The 20,295-nt window shown below is 52.9% G+C and overlaps 1 protein-coding gene across 3 annotated transcripts in view; it reads left to right on the top strand.

Annotated features, from left to right (window-relative positions):
- Nucleotides 1-2,986: 2,986 nt before the first annotated feature.
- FGFR1 (fibroblast growth factor receptor 1) overlaps nt 2,987-20,295 on the top strand; it is a 49,300-nt gene continuing 31,991 nt past the window's right edge. For all 3 annotated transcript variants that reach the window (XM_065947543.1, XM_065947542.1, XM_065947541.1), the window contains exons 1-2: nt 2,987-3,119; nt 11,593-11,771. In XM_065947543.1, coding sequence (XP_065803615.1) covers nt 11,681-11,771 — 91 coding nt within the window. In that variant the 5' untranslated portion in view covers nt 2,987-3,119; nt 11,593-11,680. The remainder of the gene's footprint in view (nt 3,120-11,592; nt 11,772-20,295) is intronic.

Here is a 20,295-nt window from a genome sequence, read left to right as displayed (position 1 = left end):
TAATAAAAAAATTGATGACTGAAGTTCATTTATTCCACAAATATGTGAGCTCTTGCTTTGTATTTAAAGTTTTTTCATTCATTTGTAAATATTTATTTATTTACTTGTCAGTCAGTCTGTAAACATGTACTGAGCTCCTATTATGTGAACAAAACTATGGTAGTCACTATTCTTTTACCTGCTGGTCCAATAAAAAACTAACTTGGAGGGATTCCTGGCAGTCCAGTGGTAAGGACCTGATGCTTTCACTTCTAGGACCTGGGTTCCGTCCCTGGTAGGGGAACTCAGGTCCTACAAGCCAGACAGCACAGCCATAAAGAATAACTTGGAGATACTTTCCTCAAATGTCGGGGTGGGAGGGCGTTGTCTTGTTCAGTTTTTGAGCTTCCACAACCTTGTGGGTTTCAGTGAGATGAGGATGAGGGAACAGGCCCTACCAGTAACTTACACAGCAATTTTATTTATATCAAAAGTAACACTTTTGAGTGCACTGACATCCATTATTTTATTTGATTCTGGTGACAACCTTGTGAGTGGGCCCCAGCCAACTGAGGGAAAACATGTAAACAGGTCTTGATTTCTTTCAAATGCATGACTTGTCCAAAATCAAACAGTTCTTAAGTAGTGGGTCAGAAAGAAGGTATCTATCATATCTAGGGTGGCACACTTCTCACCTGCCAGTGGTCCCCTACCTGACACCGTGGGAGCGACAGAAATATATAAACTCTTTGCTCCTTCCTGGGACAGTCTGATCTCTCAAGTCTAAGCAGGTCCAAGAATTTATATTTTTCAGAAGTTTTTGGGAGGACTGATGGATCCTCCCAAATTTGGATCAGGGAACCACTAGATTATACCAGCCTGCAGAAGGACCCACGGGAAAGGGCATTTTAGCCACTTTCCCTCGAGTTCCATAGAGTACTGGAGTGTGTGCTGGGTGGGCTTTGATCAATTTCCAAAATCAACACCTTTCAGTTCCTCTCACTCTTTGCTTCTGAAACATTCGCTCCAGGCTGAAGACTTCCAGAGGCCGAGAATGGTGCTGCAGAACTGACAAGACTCAGCACCCCTGGACCACAAAACCTAGGCCACGTGTTTGGGAAAGTGAGATGGAAGAGGAGGAGGAGCCATCAAACTTCTCATGAATAAAAGCAGTTTGACTTTGCTCAGTAACTCTGTGGCAGGCCCTCATTTAATCCTCAGCTCTATATGGAAAGTGTTATTCTTCCCCTTTTTGTTGCTCAGTGGCTAAGTCGTCTCTGACTCTTTGCGACTCCAAGCACAAAGGGCTTCTCGCTCCTTCACTATCTTTCAAACTCATGTCCACTGAGTCGGTGATGCCATCCAACCATCTCATCCTCTGTCACCCCTTTCTCCTCCTGCCTTCAATCTTTTCCAGTGAGTCAGCTCTTTGCCTCAGGTTGCCACAGTATTGGAGCTTCAGCATCAGTCCTTCCAATGAATGTTTAGAGTTGGTCTCTTGCTCTCCAAACTTGCTGCAGATGGTGACTGCAGCCATGAAATCAAAAGACGCTTGCTCCTTGGAAGAAAACTTAAGTTATGACCAACCCAGACAGCATATTAAAAAGCAGAGACGTTACTTTGCCAACAAAGGCAAAGCTATGGTTTTTCCGGTAGTCATATATGGATGTGAGAGTTGGACCATAAAGGAAACTGAGCAGGGAAGAACTGATGCTTTTGAACTGTGGTGTTGGAGAAGACTCTTGAGAGTCCCTTGGACAGCAAGGAGATCCAACCAATAATCCTAAAGGAGATCAGTCCTGAATATTCACTGGAAGGACTGATGCTGAAGCTCTAATACTTTGGCCACCTGATGTGAAGAACCGACTCATTTGAAAAGACCCTGATGCTGTGAAAGATTGAAGGCAGGAGGAGAAGGGGACGACAGAGGATGAGATGGTTGGATGGCATCACTGACTCGATAGACTTGAGTTTGACCAAGCTCGGGGAGTTGATGATGGACAGGGAAGCCTGGCGTGCTGCAGTCCATGGGGTCGCAAAGAGCTGGACACGGCTGAGCGACTGAACTGAACTGACCTTTAGGATTGACTGGTTTGATCCCCTTTTACAGATGTGAAAACTGAGATACAGAGCAAGAATATCGTTTCCCCAAGGCACACGGTCAGAGACCAAAGTGCTACCATGTGCAACCTGAGGGCTACAGGGTCTCATCTCCACCCCTCCAACTGCTCATCCGTCCACGGCCCGAAATTCGTGCGCCCTCCTGGAGGGGCTCAGATGGAGGGGCGGGCACGCGCGCCAAAGGAGGCCAGACAGACCGAGGCAAAGGAGCCGCGGAACGCCAGGCGGCTCTGCCCGCTCCCCCCTTCTCGGGGGCCCTCGGCTCAGAACTACAAGGCCCAGCAGGCAGCGGCAGGGGGAGGAGGAGGAGGTGGGACCAGCGCGGGGTGGGAGTGAGAGGGAGCCCTCGCGCCTTACCGGCGCATAGCGCTCGGAGCGCTCCTGCGGGCACTGGCGCGGCGGCCTCGGCTGCGGCGGCGGCGCGGCGCGGGAGCCCGAAGTCTGGTCCAGCCGCAGCGCGCGGAGGAGCCCGGGCTGTGCTCAGAGCTGGGCGGCGACGCCCGGACAGCCCCGAGACTCCGCTTAGCGCATTGCGGCGACCTCGCCTTCCCCGGCCGAGAGCGCGCGCCGCAGCTGGAAGAGCGGCGGAGCCCGAGGACTTTTCTCCGGTCCGAGGGGCGCCCCGCGGGGCGCAGGGGACCAGGGCGGCAGTCGGGCACGCCGCGGCGCCGGGGCCCCCGCCGGGCGATGGAGCCCGGGCTGCCAGAAGCCTGAGGGCCGCCGCCCGGTGCTGGAGAGGGGGGGGCCACAGGGTCTGGAGACCCCGGGCGGCGGACGGGAGCCCTCCCCCCGCCCCGCCTCCGGGGCACCAGCTTCGGCTCCATTGTTCCCGCCCGGGCTGGAGGCGCCGAGCCCCGAGCGCCACCGGGAGTCGAGCGCCGGCCGCGGGGGCTCTCGCGGCCCCGCCAGGACCCGAGCGGAGCCCGGGGGCGGCGGGCCGGAGCCAGGGACACGGGCGCCCGCCCGCCCGCACGAGCCACGGCGGACTCTCCAGAGGCGGAACCGCAGCGCCCAGTGAGGTAAGAGCCGCGGCGCCCCCGGATTCGGGGCGGGCTCGGCGTCCCGGGCGGCCCCCCGGCGCCGGAGCCTCCCGGCCGCGCGCTCTCCCCGCCGCAGCGCAGTCGGGTCCGGCGCCTCCCTCCGCTCGTTACCCGCCCCTCTCCACCCCCGGCTCCCTGCCCAGCGCCCGGCGCCCCCCTTTTGTCTCCCCTCCCTTCCCTCCGCTCGCGTCGCCTTCTGCGCCCCCTCCCCGCGCCCGTCCCGCCGCCCAACTTTTCCGCCAACTCGCGCTGGGGAGCTGGCGAGGCGGCGGCGGCTCCGCGGTGAGTCCGGGGAGGGACAGGGCCCGGGGCCGAGGCGGCGGCGGCCCTGGGTTTCCTGGGCCTGGGGAGGCGGGCGGGGGTGGGCAGCGAGGTGGTGTGTGTGTGTGTGAGAGAGAGAGAGAGAGAGTTGCATTCCACACCATCTCCTTTTAGTCCATCCGTGGGGAGTCTCCCCGATCCAGCAGGTAGCTTTGGGTGGAACGCTAAAAAAAAAAAAAAAGAAAGAAAATAATCCGGGGTCTTCCTAAGCCCTTTTCCATCTCCGGGAAAGTCTGGGGTCACGGCCGCGGGCTGGTGGGCGGCTGGGGGCCTGAAGGGGGAAGGAAGTGGAGGGGTCTGTTCGCTTCTCTTCCAGTCGGTTTTAAAGGGGGGTGTCGTCACCAAATGGCTGAAGCTGCTTCAGCGAAGAGCGAGAAAGGAATTCCCTTTTTCCAGAGGCGCTGATCTCCGACTCAGTCTCTCTCTCAAAGGGTCGGGAGTTTGGGGAAGGGGAGGGCGCCCAGCGGGTGAGGTTAAGCCCCATTACGGGGTCGGGGGGAGGGGATTGGTCAGTTCCTATCTGGTTCGAGGAGGTGGGGGAAGGGATGAGGGTTTTGTCCGGTGCGGTTCGCTCGGCTCGGATGCTTGTTGCTTGGCGGGCCCAGAACCCTCTGCCCCCTTCCCGCTCCCCTTTCCCGCTATGTTTGGGGTGAGGAGAAGAGAGGGGCTGGAACCTTGGTTTGCAGAGGAATTTATTGACGTTGTAGATGGAATCATTTAACCCAGATCCTATGAAAGCAGTCAGATGCCTCTGGTTGGGGGGCGGGGGGCTTGGGGAGCGGTGAAACCTGCATCTCTTTTCTGGACCCAGAGGCTTTGGCCCTGTTCAAAGTTTGCGCGGTGTCTCCCCCCACCTCACCACCACCACCACCACTCCCACCCCCCATTTTCCAGATGTAGCCGCCGCATCTGGTTCCGTTTCACGCCACCCGGGTACACCGCAGCCGCTTGAACGTCCCTGTTCCTCCCTGCCCCCTCCCCCGGATCGAAACGGGGATTCTATACCTTGTCCTCACCACCTCGCTCTTTACGATTTTTCCTTAAGACTCGGGGACGAAGCGCTGGGCCTGGGGGAGAAAAGAAGTTACTCTGGTTGCTAGGGTACTTAGGCTGCGCCGGCGCTTTCTGGCTCGTGCGGGAAAGAGGCGTCGCCGGCGCGGGGGCCGAGGTTTAGCGGGGTGACAACATCTCATCTGATGAGTGGTGGCCTCTATGGCCATCGGTCTGACCCAGAACTGGCCCTGACAGAAGTTTCTGGAAGCGGAGCACTGCAGTCCCCTCCCTTTTCAGTTGGAGCCGGAGCGGCGGGAGCGTCTGACCCTGTCCGGAGCCCGCCGCCGGGTGTCGGGCCGCCCGCGGTGGCGTCACGCGTCCCCTTTCCCACCCTCCCTGGAGCGGGCCCGGGACGCAGCGGCTTGGGCGTGGGAGGGGGGCCCGGGCTGTGGCTCCCTCGGTGTTTTTGAAGGAGTTCTTTCTTTGGGCGGCCGCTCCCGGAGGCTAACGTGGGGCGTTTTACCAAGTCCGCGCCGGCCGCAGGTTTGAAAGGGGTTGGCCTGTTGAGGGTTTTTTGGTTCTGCCCTTTGAGGCAGGAAAGCGCTTTCTGGTTCCAAAGTTGCGAGAGGGTGGAGAGAGTTGGTCTCTCACCCTCTCCTCTCCAGCCTCTTTCAAATTGAAAACACTTCTCTGGTTTCCTCCTTTGGGCGGTCGTTGGAGGCTGTAATGAAATCGCACTTTCTCTAGACATGGTAATTAAGGTGACTGTTTCCTCCGCAGATGGCGCTCTAGCCTGTGCACCTCCGGCCCTGCGCTTTTTTTGGAAAACCGTCTAAATTGTAGAACCTTAGCCTTGAGACTGGGGCAGAAAGTGGCCATTCCCCATTCCCCATTCCTCCCCCCCCCCCCCCAACTATTGGCCCGGGCTCCCGGTTTCCTCTCTGAGGCTTGTTTAAAAGCTAAGTAGCAGGGCGCCTTGGGACATGCCTCTTGTCTGGTTAATTACCCCCCGCCCCAAGCCTGGGTCATCAGCCTTCCTTCCAGTGACCCGGGGGAGCCCTTGGTGTTGGGGGTGGGGGGAGACCCAGCGACATTAGAGAGGATGGCCTGCCTCCCGAATCACCTGTTTACGTATATCCCCCCACCCCGTTGGCTGGGAAGACCTCCAGGGCTGCTCCCGTGGACCACCCCCCCACCCCAACCCCCGAGGAGTACTGGGTGTTTGGGGACTGGGAGGCTGCCGGGGGGCTCGGCTCCAGCCGGCGATGGTTACATACTGCAGCGGGTGACGAGCTCGTTGAAATATCTGCTGCATTTATTCTTAGTCATAGCGGAATGTCAGCTTTTTAATGAGGGTCATCCGGGTGAAGAGCCACTTGGACAGTGTGCGCGCTTCGCGCTGTCTGCTCTGACGGTGCCCGAAGAAACGCACGTTGGGGAGGCATTTTCACGAATGGGATTTGGGCCAGAGTGGGCACTGTTTTCTTTGGCTCCCAAGTAGACAGCCTTGGGTACTTCTTTTCCTTGGCTCCTGGCCATGGAGGATGTGAGAAAGTTCCGTTAGGCACCCTTAGAATAGCAAGTGAAGCCAAAAGCAGGAGAAGACACAGACAAGGAGCCTGGAAGGTGCTATGGCCCCACCCCTCCTGGGGGAGAGGATCCGAACATCTCCAGATTTAGGTCCGGTCCAGCTTTGTTCCTGTAGCCTCCAGCCGCCGAGACCAGGCTAGACTGCTTTGGCTTTTAGTTGTCTGCTTTTTGTTTGTTTGGGGGTGTTAGGGGAGTGCTTTTTGTTTTGGCCTGAAAAGAAAAAAGAGTCCTAAAATAAGAGATTTGCTCCTGTGAGCTTGGGCCTTTAGCGGCCTCTGAACACTTTCTTCAGGCCTCCATTTTTTAATCTCTCTCATCAAAATGGCCGTGGTTAAGAGCTTCCCAGGAAGGTTTCAGCCTGTTGCTGCTGGAGGAAAAGGAGCTACAGAATAAGTGATTCAAACATCTTACTCTGAAAAGGCCTCACCTCACTGGAGAGGAGTTTTAATTTCCTCTTGGGAAACAGGTCTACATTTGGCTTCCCCAGAGCTTTGTAAAAGGTCTGAGTCAACCCCCGGACTTGTTGGGAGTCCAGATGCAGAGCTTCAGAGAAGATTGTGGGGTTTCCATAGAGGATTAAAAACCAGACCTGGGCTATTGCTTGCTCCCCCAGACCTGGGGGAATTGCTTCTCCCCTTAAGGTTGCATCTTCCTGAGACAGAAATTCCCTGCTCATCACCATTCTGCTTGCAATTGCAAGGAGCCACGTTTGGGCTCCAAGAAAACAGCCCTCATCTGGGTGAACACCTCCAAGCATATAGTGGTCCAAAGCCATTCTGTCTTCAGTGGCAAGGCTTCCTAGATTACAGTGGGACAGTTAGAGTTTCTCTTCTTATTACTCATTTCTTACATACCTCACTTCCAAGGACATCTGGGCACTTTTTTTTACAAGGACTCAAAACTTTTAAATGAGCATTTCTGTTGGACCCACTCACATTTCGCATGCCGAGCTGCGTACGTGTTGTCGGATGTCTGTGGAGTATTTGCCCTGCCACTCTCCGCTGGGAGTAGGGAATGCTCACTTTGGTGAAAAGCAACTATTTCTGTTAAGAAGTCTCATTCCCATCTAAAGGGATTAAAGTTTTGGCATTACTTCCTCAAGTCTGAGGAATCAAGATGTTTAGAAAATGTCCAGGTTGGTATGCTTTGAAATCGAGTTTGGCTGGCTAACAGGGAGCGCCTGATGACTTTCTCTGCCGTTGTCAACCTCTTCTCTGCAAGCGCAGCTCTGTCACTTTCTTTCCAATCGGCCCTTCTTTGTTTCATTCATTTATTCATCCAGTTACCAAATGCAGCAGCATCCTCTGTGTAGGTGTTAGGTGCTAAGGGTATCAGCGAAGAGTAAACCAATGTAGATCTCCTGTATAGGAGCTTGGCAACCTATGGTGGACGTTTTTGGAAAATCAGAGGAACCTCAAAAGGCCCAAGAAAGACTTGTGGAAGACGTGGCAGTTTGAGGCGGGGCTCGGGGAATGAGACAGGAATGAGAGAGCGTGGCCTGCCAAGGATAGAGGAAGGGCAAAGAAGAAGCGCTTGGCAGGCCGTGGAGGTTACCCAGGGCTGTCCCGTCCCCTACAACGTAAGACAGGCCATGTGGGATCTCAGAGCTTTCTAGTGGCCACGTTTGAAAAGGGAACAGGTGAAATGCATTTTCATTAATTCACCTGGATCTCAATAATATATCTGCTTTAGCCCAGTATATGTGAAACATTATCATTTCGACATGTAATCAGTATTTTAAAAAATCATTGAGAGACTGTATGTAGTATGTACTTTTCATTTCCAGCACATTCCGACTCGCACTAGCCACATTTCAAGGGTTCCATAGCCACGAGGGGCCACACGGAACGGGACCCCAAGGTCTAGAGTGTGGGGTTTGGAAAGACGGGAGAGGGAGAAACGGTTTTGCAAAGGCAGGAAGTTCATGTCCTCCGGTTGCCAATTACCAGAGTCCCCCGAGAGTGACTCAAAGAACAATGTTTATAGATAATTCCTTATATTTGATTAGTGTTTTCAAGAGGAGAGAGCAAGTCCTTTCACCCACGCTGTGGATTTAAGGCTCGTCACCCTCTGTGGGGTAGGCAAGGCAACTACAGTATTTCAGCTCCCTCTGACGACAAGTGGGAAAACCGAGATGTCACGTGTCCTCTCCCTGCCCCTCCTCGCCCCCCAGTGAGGACCTCTGCACCCAGAGCCAGAGCTGGGCTGCCAGTCCTAGGAGACCAGTCTGCTGGAGAGAGGCTGATGGGGCCAAGCTGCTATGTGCACCTGCGGGGCTACAGGTCACATCTGTCAAGCAGTGGAGGAAGGAGACTGTCCCTAAGGGACTTAAAGAATTCCTTAATTAGTAGAATGGGAAGAAGGTGAGGTAAAGAGGGAGGGGGCAGTCCCTAGGGTTCCAGACAGCGTGTGGACTGGTGGTTTGTGTCACTGTGTTTTCCGCAACGGGATGTGTACCCAATTTACCTTCTGGTTCCAGAAGGGGCTGCCTGGGGAGCTGGGTTTTCTGAACATCCTTTGTTTTACAGGCGTGGGGACTCAGTGCCCAGAGAGGGAGGAACGGAAGAGACTTTTGCAGGGAAGCTGCCAGATTAGTTTGAAATGTGTTGATCGCAGAGCCGAAAGAGGGTGGCCAGCAGCCAGACCCCACCTGCGAGGAGGTGGGCAGACTCTTGGGGGTTGGGGCGGGGGCAGGCAGAGTGATCGAGTAGTGGTGGGACCTGCCTCCCTGCTACCTTTGAAAACCAGCTTTATCATCTCAAGATGATACCACACTTTCTCCTTGAATACTAAAAATTCGTTCCTGACTCTGGCCATTCCTAGGGGATTTACTTAGGTTCTTAGGTGTACCTTTCTTGGTGACTGTCCTGCATGCATTTGGTGTATCAATGTAACGAGATGTGGAAGGTGGTTTCGGCGTATTCTCTGGCCAGCATCACTTCTATCCCTGGCTGGGGATCAGGGCTGTCCTGTGTCCTAGATGGTACACCCAGGAGCTGCTTCCAAGGGTCTTCCTCTTGAGCCAAGAAATTGAGAATCAAAGTTCCGCGTATCGCGGAGCAGCTAAGCCCGTGAGTCGCTACCGAGCCCGCGTGCTGCAACTACTGAAGCCTGTGCACCTAGAGCTGTGCTCGGAACAAAAGCCACTGTAATGAGAACCTCCCATACCGCACCTAGGGAGCGGCCTCCACTCGCTGCAACTAGAGAAAGCCCACGGGCAGCAACAGAGATCCAGCACAGCCAAATATAAAGTAAATCAATTAATAAGTTACTGGGGAAAAAAAAGAAAAACCTTTCCTATTGCCAGAGTCACCTGGGATCTGTCCTTGTCTACATGGTGTCTGTAAGACACGGGGAATTACCCTCTGGAGAAAATGAGCTTGCATCCGGTAGAGCCAGTTTTGATCATTCCATTTTTTATATATATATATTTATTTGTATTTATTTATTTGGCTGTTCCAGGTCTTAGTTGCAGCATGCAGTTCTTCTTTTTTTTTTTTTTTTAATCTGTGTCGGATCTTAGCTGTGGCTCATTGCAGCTTGAAGCCTTATTTGCTCTGCAGCATGTGGGATCCCTGACCAGGGATTGAACCTAGGTCCCTTGCAGTGGAAGGCAGATTCTTAACCACTGCACCACCAGGGAAGTCCCCATGCAGATTCTTAATTGCAGCATGTGGGATCTAGTTCCCTGACCTGGGATTGAACCCAGGTCCCCTGCATTGGGAGCATGGAGTCTTAGCCACTGGACCACCAGGGAAGTCCCTGATCATCCCCTCTGGCATCTGAAAGCCCAGGTGATGGAGACTCCATGCTCTTGCCTCCCCACTGCACCCTGGGTAAAGCAATTAACCTCTTTGAGTCTCAGTTTTCCCATTGCTTAAAGGGCAATAATAATTCCCACCCTCCCCAAAGTTCATGGTGAAGAAGAGCTGAAGTTTTATAGTTTAAAATCATACCTAGTCCACACTTGGCAGGGGTTTTAGGTATTCAGTAAATACTTACTCGATTCTGTCTCGTCTAGTCCTTTTCCTAAATTCAGAAAACCAGAAATGTTTACTTCTCGTTTGATTTGAAATCATTAAAACATTTCAGGAAAGCCTTGGGAGGGACGCAGGCAGTGCCTGCATCTTCCGCGCTGGCAGGCACTTGAGAACGAGGCCAGGAATCTAGGGGTTTTTCTGCCAGCCGGGACTGACTCACTCACCAGGGGCCCTGTCTGGCTCCGGGGAGGCCGGGCTGAAGCACCACATGAGGATATGTTCCGGGGAAGTGGATGCTCTGAATAACTCAGGTGGTTCCCTGGAGTATTTAGGACAAAAGTCACCTGGAAGACTGAGAGGGTCACCCCCTTGCAGCCCAAATGGGGCCCAGAAGGGTTATCACTTAGGGAAGGTTGAGCAGCAAAGACCATTATCCTGGAGACCCTGGAGGACTGTTTTACACGTTGCTGCTCTGGACATGAGAAGGACTTGCTTGATGGCTCACTCAGTAAAAAATCTGCCTGCAATGTGGGAGACCTGGGTTCGATCCCTGAGCCAGGAAGATTCCCCTGGAGGAGGAAATGGCAACCCACTCCAGTATTCTTGCCTGGAGAGTCCCATGGACCGAAGAGCCTGGCAGGCCACAGTCCATGGGGTTGCAAAGAGTCAGACACGACTGGGCGACTAACACTTTCAGACAGGAGAAGGATGAAGGGCCACAGTCCGTGCCTTTCACCGGGGTTAGCATGAGCCATCTTTGAGTCAGGCCTTGCAAGAAACCTTCTTCTTCTGCATGACCTTTCCCCACGTCTGGATCCATTTCTGCTGGTCGACTGCTGTCGCCTCTCGGTCTCGGGGAGAACTGGGCTCCCCACCTCACGACTCCCCACTCGGAGGCCCTGTTTAAGTAGCTGGTGAGAGTTGTGTTGTCTCCATGAGGGAAAGCTGCTGGAACCAGAGGTCCCCGTGATGGATCCAGTTTTAGAGACAAAAAGAAAGCACCCTGGAGATGGCTTATTTCAGCTTCCGAGCCGTGTAGGTCCAGAAAGGGTCAGCATCTCTCCTGGCTCTCAGTCCGGGGACTTAGTCCATGATTCCTCATCTCTCTTCACCCCTCACCGAAGGGTTGGTGTGCCCTAGAGGGAGTGAAGACTTATCCTGGGAGAGGTCATGTTCGTACCCCTGGGCCCCCTCTGGGACACTTTCCTAGGCTGTTTGCTTTCCCAGCACAATTGATCGTGGGGCTCATGCCTTGGGGAACTTGATGACAATCTTTCCAATATGGGAAACAGTCCACACTCAGTAAATAGTTGTTGGAGTGAATTAAAGCCCTCCTTGGTCTAATTAAGGCCTCTAACCTCCAATTCAGCGTTGGGGCAGGACAACAATTCCCTTCTTTGTATCTGAAGGAGTCAGAGATTGCTTCGGGCACCTTCTGGGCAGGGTGGCCGTGTGACAGGTTTCCCTGTTTTTTTTCTCCTTGAGATGTGGGAGACCACCCCCCGACCCTGCCGCCATTCAGACCCTCCTAACTTCGGGTTTTGTTTTTTTTTTTTCCTTCTCCCCAGAGTCAGCGTGCAAAGGAGGACCAAGCCCACGGCGGAGTCTCCATGGAGGTGTGGAGCCTGGTCACCAACCTCTAACCGCAGAACTGGGATGTGGAGCCGGAAGTGTCTCCTCTTCTGGGCCGTGCTGGTCACAGCCACGCTCTGCGCTGCCAGGCCGGCCCCGACCTTGCCGGAGCAAGGTAAGGCGCAGGCGGAGGGCCAGCGCGGGCACATGCCCTCGGCAGCAGGGTGGGCCAGGCTGGACGTGATGTGCTCAGCCAGGCAGGCTCCATCCCAGGTGAAGCAAACAGCTCCTGGCCTGCAGGAGAAACCCCTGAGCTGGCTGGGGCCTGCCAGTAAACGCAGCCAGCTTCATCAGAGGTTGGGTTGTGAAGGCCGATGACATCCATCTGCCAGAGGTGACATGCTCAGGGTGGGTTTACGCTTTTCTCCTCCTGAAAATGGAGCTTCTGGTTGGAACCCAAGAGCCAGCTCCCTAAGCTGGATGGTGTCTAAAGTGGGGGCTGGGCAGTGCAGTGGGGTATAAGTGACCTGTGAGTTTGGATTTAGAACTTGGATGGTCTACAGAGGATATGGAGGGACGTGGGAGCTTTGTGCAGACCTCTGGCTGCAGAGGGTTGGCCCTCATGGCCACAGGCCTGCTATTCTGTCTTTGACCATGTCTCACAAGCCCTGTTGGGAGGCTTGGTAAGAGGTTTGCATCGGATAAACTGCTGGAGGGATTTCAAAGAGATTTTGAATGGCACTGTGGGGCGAGGGTGCTGGTAGAGACCTGTAGTTTATGGGGAGTTCAGAGGGATTTTTAGTAACAGGAAAGACTTGCCCCCACCGCTGATGGCATTTTTCCGGACTTGTGAAAATACCTCGTGGGGATTACAGGTACAGCACACCTGGCAGCTTTTGAAGGTCTTTGAGAACTAATATTTGGGCATTTCTGCTGCCAAGAGGTAGTGTGGCTTATGACTCAGCAGCTGATGGCAGAAACAGAGGAGGTTGGCAGGCAGTGGGTGAAGGGCTCAGTCGTGCGTGTGACATGGTGGCTGCGTGTCAAGGGCCACCAGTCTCACTCCCAGGACCTGTGTGAGTGACAGATGAGGAGTGAGCATATTTACCCCCTTGCAGGGTGATGGAGAAGGAGGGAGAAGGGTGAAGGGGGCTTTCTAGAAGCTGGAGCAAGCAGGTACCTGTTGCATTCCATGATAGAACTGAAGGCAGGGCCTGGACTGGAACGTATTGGAGACCCTGAGTGGGGCAGGGGGGCCCATCCCACCCACAGGGAGTCCACCATCAGGTAGAGGGTGACAAGTACAAAGGCAACTAAATTCAGAGTGGACCGTGTTTAGACCACACAGCGGAGTTATAACAAAGTGCAGTGGGAATGCCAGGGAAGCCGGGCAGCAGAGAGCCTCTGAGATGGTCCAGAGGGATGGGCAGGGGGGTGGCAAGGAAATGAGAGGTGTTCCAGGTAGAACATCATGAGGGGGTGCTGGGGCAGGATGTATAAGACGTTCGGAGAATCACTCACCTGGTGCATAGGTGGTTGGAGGACATCATGCCTGGAAAAATTGGACTGAGTTAGCGAATGGAAGCCTTAATGCCCTGCAGAGGAAACTGTACTTAAATGGGGGTAGATACTGGGAGTCGTGAAAAATCTTGAACAGAAAGTGACATGATCCAGCTTTCAGATTTTTAAGCATTTGAGTTTGGACGGATGGGAGGAAGAAGTCAGACAGACCTAGGTTCCAGTTGTGCTCTGCCGCCTAATAGCACCGTTACGTGCTTTGACAAAATGACTCAAACACACTAAGCCTTAGTTTGCTTATCTTTAAAATGGGGAGAATGACACAGGATGCAGTGAGATAATCCACATAAAGCATTTGCTGGTAAAGCATGGATTAGTTATGACTGCTGCCACCACTGTTGCCAGAGAGATGAGTTACTTTTTTTTGGCTGCATTGGGTCTTAGTTGAAGCACGCAGGCTCCTTTCTAGTTGTAGCCGGCTTAGTTCCCCCATGGCTTGTGGGGTCTTAGTTCTTCCACCGGGGACTGAACCCATGTCCCCTGCATTGGAAGGCGAATTCTTAACCAGTGAACCACCAGGAAATCGCAGGGGCAAGTTACTTAAATGGTGGTTTTGATTGTCTAGCTGGAGAAAGGGCGTGAACTAGGGTGAGGATTATAAAAGAAGGAAAAATAGCAGAGATACTATAGAAATAAAACCTATAGGCTTAAGTAGGTTGGATGTCAACTCTGGGTGACTAGAGACACAGACACAGAGAGAAAGAGAAGTCGTGTCCGACTCTTTGCAACCCCATAGACTGTAACGCACCAGGCTCCTCCGTCCCAGGGATTTTCCAGGCGAGAGTACTGGAGTGGGTTGCTATTCCCTTCTCCAGGGGATCTTCCCAACCCAGGGATTGAACCCAGATCTCCCGCATTGCAGGCAGATGCTTTACCGTCTGAGCCACAGGGAAGCCTCAGATAGACAAGGCGAGTGTAAAGGCGATGAGTCAGGATGGGAGGTTTGTGAGGAGCAGGTAGAAATTGGGGTCAGCCACAGCAGTGGGCGGCCACAAGGAGGGGTGGGTGAGGTTTGAGGATATGAGTTTACGGTCAACCCCAAGGTATTTTTTTTTTCCACTTTCTCTAACAAACCCTTTTGCAGCCCGGGAATGAAGGGTAGAGAAACTGAATAGTAAGCATCTCTAGCCTGGGCTCCTGTAAACAGAAAAGGAATGTCCAAGGGTCCAGGCATAAGGAGTGGGGGGCAGGGGGAAAGAGTCCTGAAGCTTCTGACTGCATCCAGACTGGGAGAGCAAGCTGGGGAGGGTGGGCAGCTGTGGAGGGCGGAGCTGGGGAGGGGTGGCTGGAAGTCTTGGTCAGGACAAAGTCCCCACTGCCCTGAACAGGAGGGAGGGGTTGGGAGAGGGGGCTGTCAGGAGGCGATGTGATGGTGAAGAAGGAAGGAACAGTGCCATGTTTTAAAAAAATCAGCGTAACTGAGCTATCACTTACATTCTGTAAAATGCACTGATCAAAAGTGTAGAGTTCGGTGTATTTTGATAAATATAGTATTATTCCACATAACTACCCCCTCAGTTAAAAAGACATGAAACATTTTCATCGTCTCCAAACCTTGCCTCGTGCCCCCTTTGCAGTCCACTGGACTCGGGCAACGGCGGATCTGCTAGGTGTCACTGTAGGTTAGTTTTGCCTACTCTAGAATTTCTCATAATGGAATTGTCTGGTGAATGTGTATCCCTTCACTTGGTGGTGGCCATTTGGGTTGTTCACACTTTGGGCTGTTATTACTAAAACTGCTGTGAACGTTCGTGTATGTTATGTTCATGTACTGCGGGCATGAAGCTTTCCCTGGGCTGTTCATGTTCACGTACTACGTACTGTGGGCATTACGTTTCCCCTGGACTGCCCCGGTTTTGATTTTGGCTCCATTTCTTACCGACTGTTGCCTGCCGGCTGTCCCTCTCCGCCACTCTGTCATAGTTATTGGTAATGAACATCTACTCCAGAGGTCCTTGTGAATATCAGATGTTAATGTCTGCAAAGCTCCCAGAACCCTGGCTGGACATGGTCAATGAACCGTGCATGGGACCTGTGGATACTTTTTCTGGGGAGGCACTACGTGGTAAGGGGCTTGCTTCATCGCCACGCTTGGAATGCCTTAGGATGCAGATGTAGGAAATCCACTCGTCTTGATGGGCATCGGGTCCCTGCATGGTTGAGTCAGCCCCTCCCCATGATTATCCATCCTGAGCTTGGTGATGGCAGACCACGGCCCCCCCACTGTCTGAAACCCTAAGGGAAAATCTTTCTCCATGATTTGTAAACTACGAGGTATCTCATAAATGTAAAGTATTACTGCTGGTTATTGAATGACAATGCCACTCTTGTCCTCAGAAAAGACTGGACTGTATATAGAAGGTTTGCCCAAAAGTTTAAAACAAACTACCCCAAACCCTGCTCCCGCTGACTGAGAGCTTTTCCCCTTTAGAAAGGCTTTGCTGTGAGTGAATGTGGTGAGTGTGTGTGCGTGTGTGTGTGTGTGTGTGTGTGTGTGTGTCTTGAGAGCCCCTCCCCCAGTCTGCAAATGCTCCTCGGGGAGTGGGGAGGGCCTGGAGTTTCTGGCTGTCCTTGGAAAGTTGATTTAATAAGGGTTCCAGGAAAACCAGCCTCCCTCCTTCTCCCCCTCTCCTTTCCCTTCTCTGGTTTGGGATCTTAAGGAGGCTGAGCTGGTTTCAGACCAGGCTTTGTTGGGGAGTGGTAGGGGGAGACCGAAGCGGGGTCATGGACCGAGGAGTAAGAATGCCCCTTTAAAAAGATAAGCACTGGCTTGAAAGACACTTTGAGCTTGAAGAGGCTTGTTTCTGTGTATTTTTCTCTCTTTTAGAATAAGACTTGGAGTAAAGCGAGTGGACGAATCCAAAACCGCTTGCAAGACCACTTATCACGTAGCTTGGGGTGGGGGTCCTGCCCCCCTTTTCAAAGCAATTACCTGGGCTAAAACCCCCAGACCCCATGGTGGAGGGTACAACATAAGACTCTCAAAATACTTGCCTACATGCTCAGAAACCTGCAACTAATAAACGATTTAATGGCTGGGGTTTTACAGCTCCTCCCACCTACCCAGATTTGAAGGAGTCTGGTGGCCGGTTGAAGGGGGAGAGGTTACCCTTAATGGAAAAGCCGCACGTTTCCATTTCTGGCTGCAAGCCCCCTGGAAGCCGGGCGCCACAAAGCGAGGCTTTGTCCTTGTGTGCTGCAGAAACCTGGGCCCGTGGGGGAGGCAGCGAGTGGCGCGGGAGACGTCGCCCCAGCTTCAAGTCCAGTCCCGGGCCCTGGCCGCCCCAGGCAACTCCCCGGGGGCTCCCCCAGCTCTCCTGGGCCCAAAGCGGTATGCATTTCAACCTGGCTGCAGGGGGCAGCCCCAGATCGGTACCAGAGGGCATCTCACTGCCCGCCTCCTACAGGCCGTGGCCCCTCTGGCTGCAGCTGATCGGCGCAGCCAGAGGACCGGTGTCTGCTAGGCCAGTGTGTCCAGTGGCTATCCCATCCCATCCCCCATATCAGATCATTTTGCAAAAAGAACCTGTTTGCTTCGGATTCACATGGGGTGGAGGGCGTTGAAGGGAAGCTTCTCCCCAGTGACGGAAGGCGGGTGGCATGCTGTGGAGCAGAGGGCGATGCGGGGTGAGCCACTGGTGAACAAGGCTGGAGGATCTCAGGACCTGGGAATCTGCAGGGCGCCAGGCTACCCCCACTTCCCCAGACCATCTGCCCTGTCCCCCACCCAGGAGGGGTGACTCTTGGACCCCGAGAAGGGTGCGTGGGCAAGTGTTCCGGAGCGGGGCTTTGCGGAGGGTGGGGGTCGGGAGAGGCTGTGAGGGAGGTGGGGAGGGCTCACGTGTCCGCCTGACCACGCCGGGCAGAGCCACCCCAGGGCCGTGCTCTTGGCTCTGGCTCCTGCATTGCTGCACCATTAGCTTCACTGATTTTCCACTCTGGCTGTGCCGGCCAGCTCCCCCCCGAAGCCAGGGAGGAGGAATTTCTCAGGGAAGAACAAATGGCTGTCCAGAGCCCTGGCCCGGGGTGGGGGGAAGGGAGGGAGCCCATACCAAGAAGCAGGCCGGGCTGCTGTCCCCCCTGGCTTCTGTGACCGCCGCCCCCCTGGAGTCGAGGGGGGTGGGCAGGGCCTGGAGGGAGAGAGAGGGCCAGGGATGCCCGTGGGGAGGTGGGCCAGCAGGGCTCAGCCCGTGAGTGATGGCTCGTGTCTGGGGTGGTGATGGACGACCTTGGGAGAAGTGGGTTCCGGGGAGTCGTGCTCCGGGAGGGTGAGGTCCGGGGTCAGAGAGCCTGACCGCCTGACCGGCAGCTGCGCCCTGTTTTTGCAGGGCCATGGTCCTCGGGGGCTGCTGGGGGCTCCAGCTCACCCTGTGGACGCCACCTTTGCCTCTTGCCTCCCGAAAGCCTGGCAGCGGGACAGCTGTTTCCCTGCTGACCGGGAAAGTCCAGCTGCTTCTGGCACTGCCGATCTCCCGGATTCAGCTGCCCGGGCCTCCCTGTTTGTCCTGGAGAGAAGGCGCCTCCACGCACTTCCCTTCACTCTGCCCACCCTCTCCCCGACCTGCACCCCCCAAGTGATTCAGCTGCAAGCCAACTGCTCAAGCTGGGCTCTTAAGGCCAGGAGGAAGTCCCAGACTATTCCTCTTAGGAGGAATTGCCTGGACTTTGGGCTGCTCCTGAACTTGAGGACTTGCTCCGATTCACAGCGGGTGATGGCCAAGTGCGGGGGAGGGGCAATGGCCCGGTGCCCCCAGGGCGGGCTGCTCATGGCTCCTGCCCTGAACCCCGTCCTGTTCTGGGTTTGCACTGAGCCTCATTGCCCCTCTTGCCAAACGAGGTGCCCCATGCCTTCATTTAAGGCTTTCTCTTTACCAACGGGAAGGCTCAGGATGGAGCTGTATCCAGTCAGTTCCACGCACTGAGAACATTGCCCAGGTGGAGATGGAAACTCAGTGCTTCCTTCCCGAGCTCACGTGTTATGTTATGGCCAAGCCTCCTGGGACAGGTTGTGCAAAAAAAGGAGGTGAGTGTTGGCGTGAATGCAGTTGTGTCTCCCGGGCCCTGATGTGTAGGCGTGTTGAGCCTCAAGTGGGTGAGAGGGTCAAGGAGTTCGGTGAAGACTGGACATTAGTGGTCATGAGTTTGGGCAGGGAAAGAGATTAAAAACCATCAGTGGTAAAGTTTCACATACTTGATCAACAGCGAAAATTGAACTTAAGCCCTTATCCCTTCCTCTGTGTTCTCCAGGGTTAAACACTAGCCTCTGGCTAACGGTTTCTTCGCCATTTGTTTACTGATTGCATTTTCTTCCTTTCTACTTCCCTTCCCTGCATCCCTCCTTCCTTCCCACCCACCTACCTTCCTTGCTCCCCTCTCTCCCATCCACCCATCCATCTCGCCAAACAAGGCTTCCCTCTTCCTTGTTTAATACAGCATGCACATGCATATATAACCATTGTTTATCCTGGTCCCGTAGCTGGAAATGTTCATCCCTAGCCTTTCCTGATTTCACTCTGTCATTTCTACTCTTAGATTAAGGTGTAGCTTAAGGGCCATCTCCCTATTGAAGCCCTCCTCCGTTTCCAAATAAATCACTTTTTTTTCTTCCTTTTTGTGTAGCTTTCAATCTCGCACTGACTTTCCTCTGCCTTACGTTATTTAATATATGGCTGTTTCCTCCACCAGAGCAAAGTTCTGTGCAATCAGGAATGTTTTTATTGCTCTTTTAAACCAGGGATATTTGGGGGACTTCCTTGGTGGTCCAGTGGTTAAGATTTTGCCTTCCAATGCAGGGGGTGGGTGTTTGATCCCTGGTCGGGGAGCTAAGATCCCGTAAGCCACGCAGCCAAAACACCAAAACATAAAACAGACTCAATATTGTAACAGATTCAAAAAAAGACTTTAAAAATGGTCCACATCAGAAAAAAAAAAAAAAGGAGTATTTCATTATAGAAAATTTAGAAAATATAGGCTTGTAAAGAGAAAAACTTACATGACCACCATCCAAAAATAATCACTATTAACAATGAATCTATTTCTTTAGTTTTTTTCTACATTTATACAACATGACTTTTCAAACAGGTAATTTATACATTAGATACTAGTTTGTAACATAAGCAGGTACTTATTGCCTTGCATCATGCTCAAGTAACTACACAGAAGTATAGATGTACAAGATTTATTTATTTATGCAGTCCTCACTATTGGGCATTTAAGTTATTTTCACTAGTTTACACTTAAGTGAATATACTTTCACATATAAAATTTGTCCATGTATCCAAAGATTTTAGATACATTCTTTTAGATACATTCTAAAATCTTTTAGATACATTCTAAAAGTTGTGATTACATAGTACTGCTCCAGAAAGGTGATACCAGTTAAGATCTTTAAAAATTGTAATTAATAAATACTGTTTATTACATTTTCACATTCTGCATCCTTTACATATTTTTACCTCTACACCAGTCCCATGGCCATAGGTTTTATTTCCATAATCAGATGAGGAAACTGAGGTTCAGAGAGTTAAGTTATTTATCTAAAGTCATGTAGTTGATGGGCCTAGAGAAGGGAATAGCAGCCCACTCCAGTCTTGCATGGAGAACCCCGTGGACAGAAGAGCCTGGCAAGGCTACAGTCCACAGTCTCAAAGAGTTAGACACTACTGAACTACTCAAACACACAGCTGATGGGAGGTGAAAGTGGAATTCAGGTTCAGGTAGGTCTGACTCCAGTAAATTTTTTTCTAGTGTCTTATACTATGTCTCTCTATAAACTGGGTTTCTCCCCAAAATTCAAGCAGACCAGCATTACAATTTAAATGTTGCTGGGTCATTCCCTTTTATCTCACAGGAGGTAGGCGTCACCTCCCTTTCTGGGGTGACACATACATGTGCGCAATTGGGGTAAGGCTGCAGATGCTTGCCTTGTGCCATTTCTTGTGAGACATTCTTCTGCTCTTGACTGTGAGGCTGTGCATTGCTCATAGGTCTGTGAGCCGTCCCAGTCAAAGTGGTTCCCTAGCCTAGAATAATCAATAGAACAAAAACAGCCCTTCCCAGTGTAGCTGAGACTTCCTACTTGGCGAAGGTCTGGGATCAGAGGTCTGGAAAATGGATGCTTT

This window comes from Muntiacus reevesi, chromosome 10 (assembly GCF_963930625.1).
Source record: "Muntiacus reevesi chromosome 10, mMunRee1.1, whole genome shotgun sequence".
In the NCBI taxonomy this organism is placed as follows: Eukaryota; Metazoa; Chordata; class Mammalia; order Artiodactyla; family Cervidae; genus Muntiacus; species Muntiacus reevesi.
Note: the sequence above shows the minus strand (reverse complement) of the source record. Positions and strands in the feature narration are given on the sequence as shown.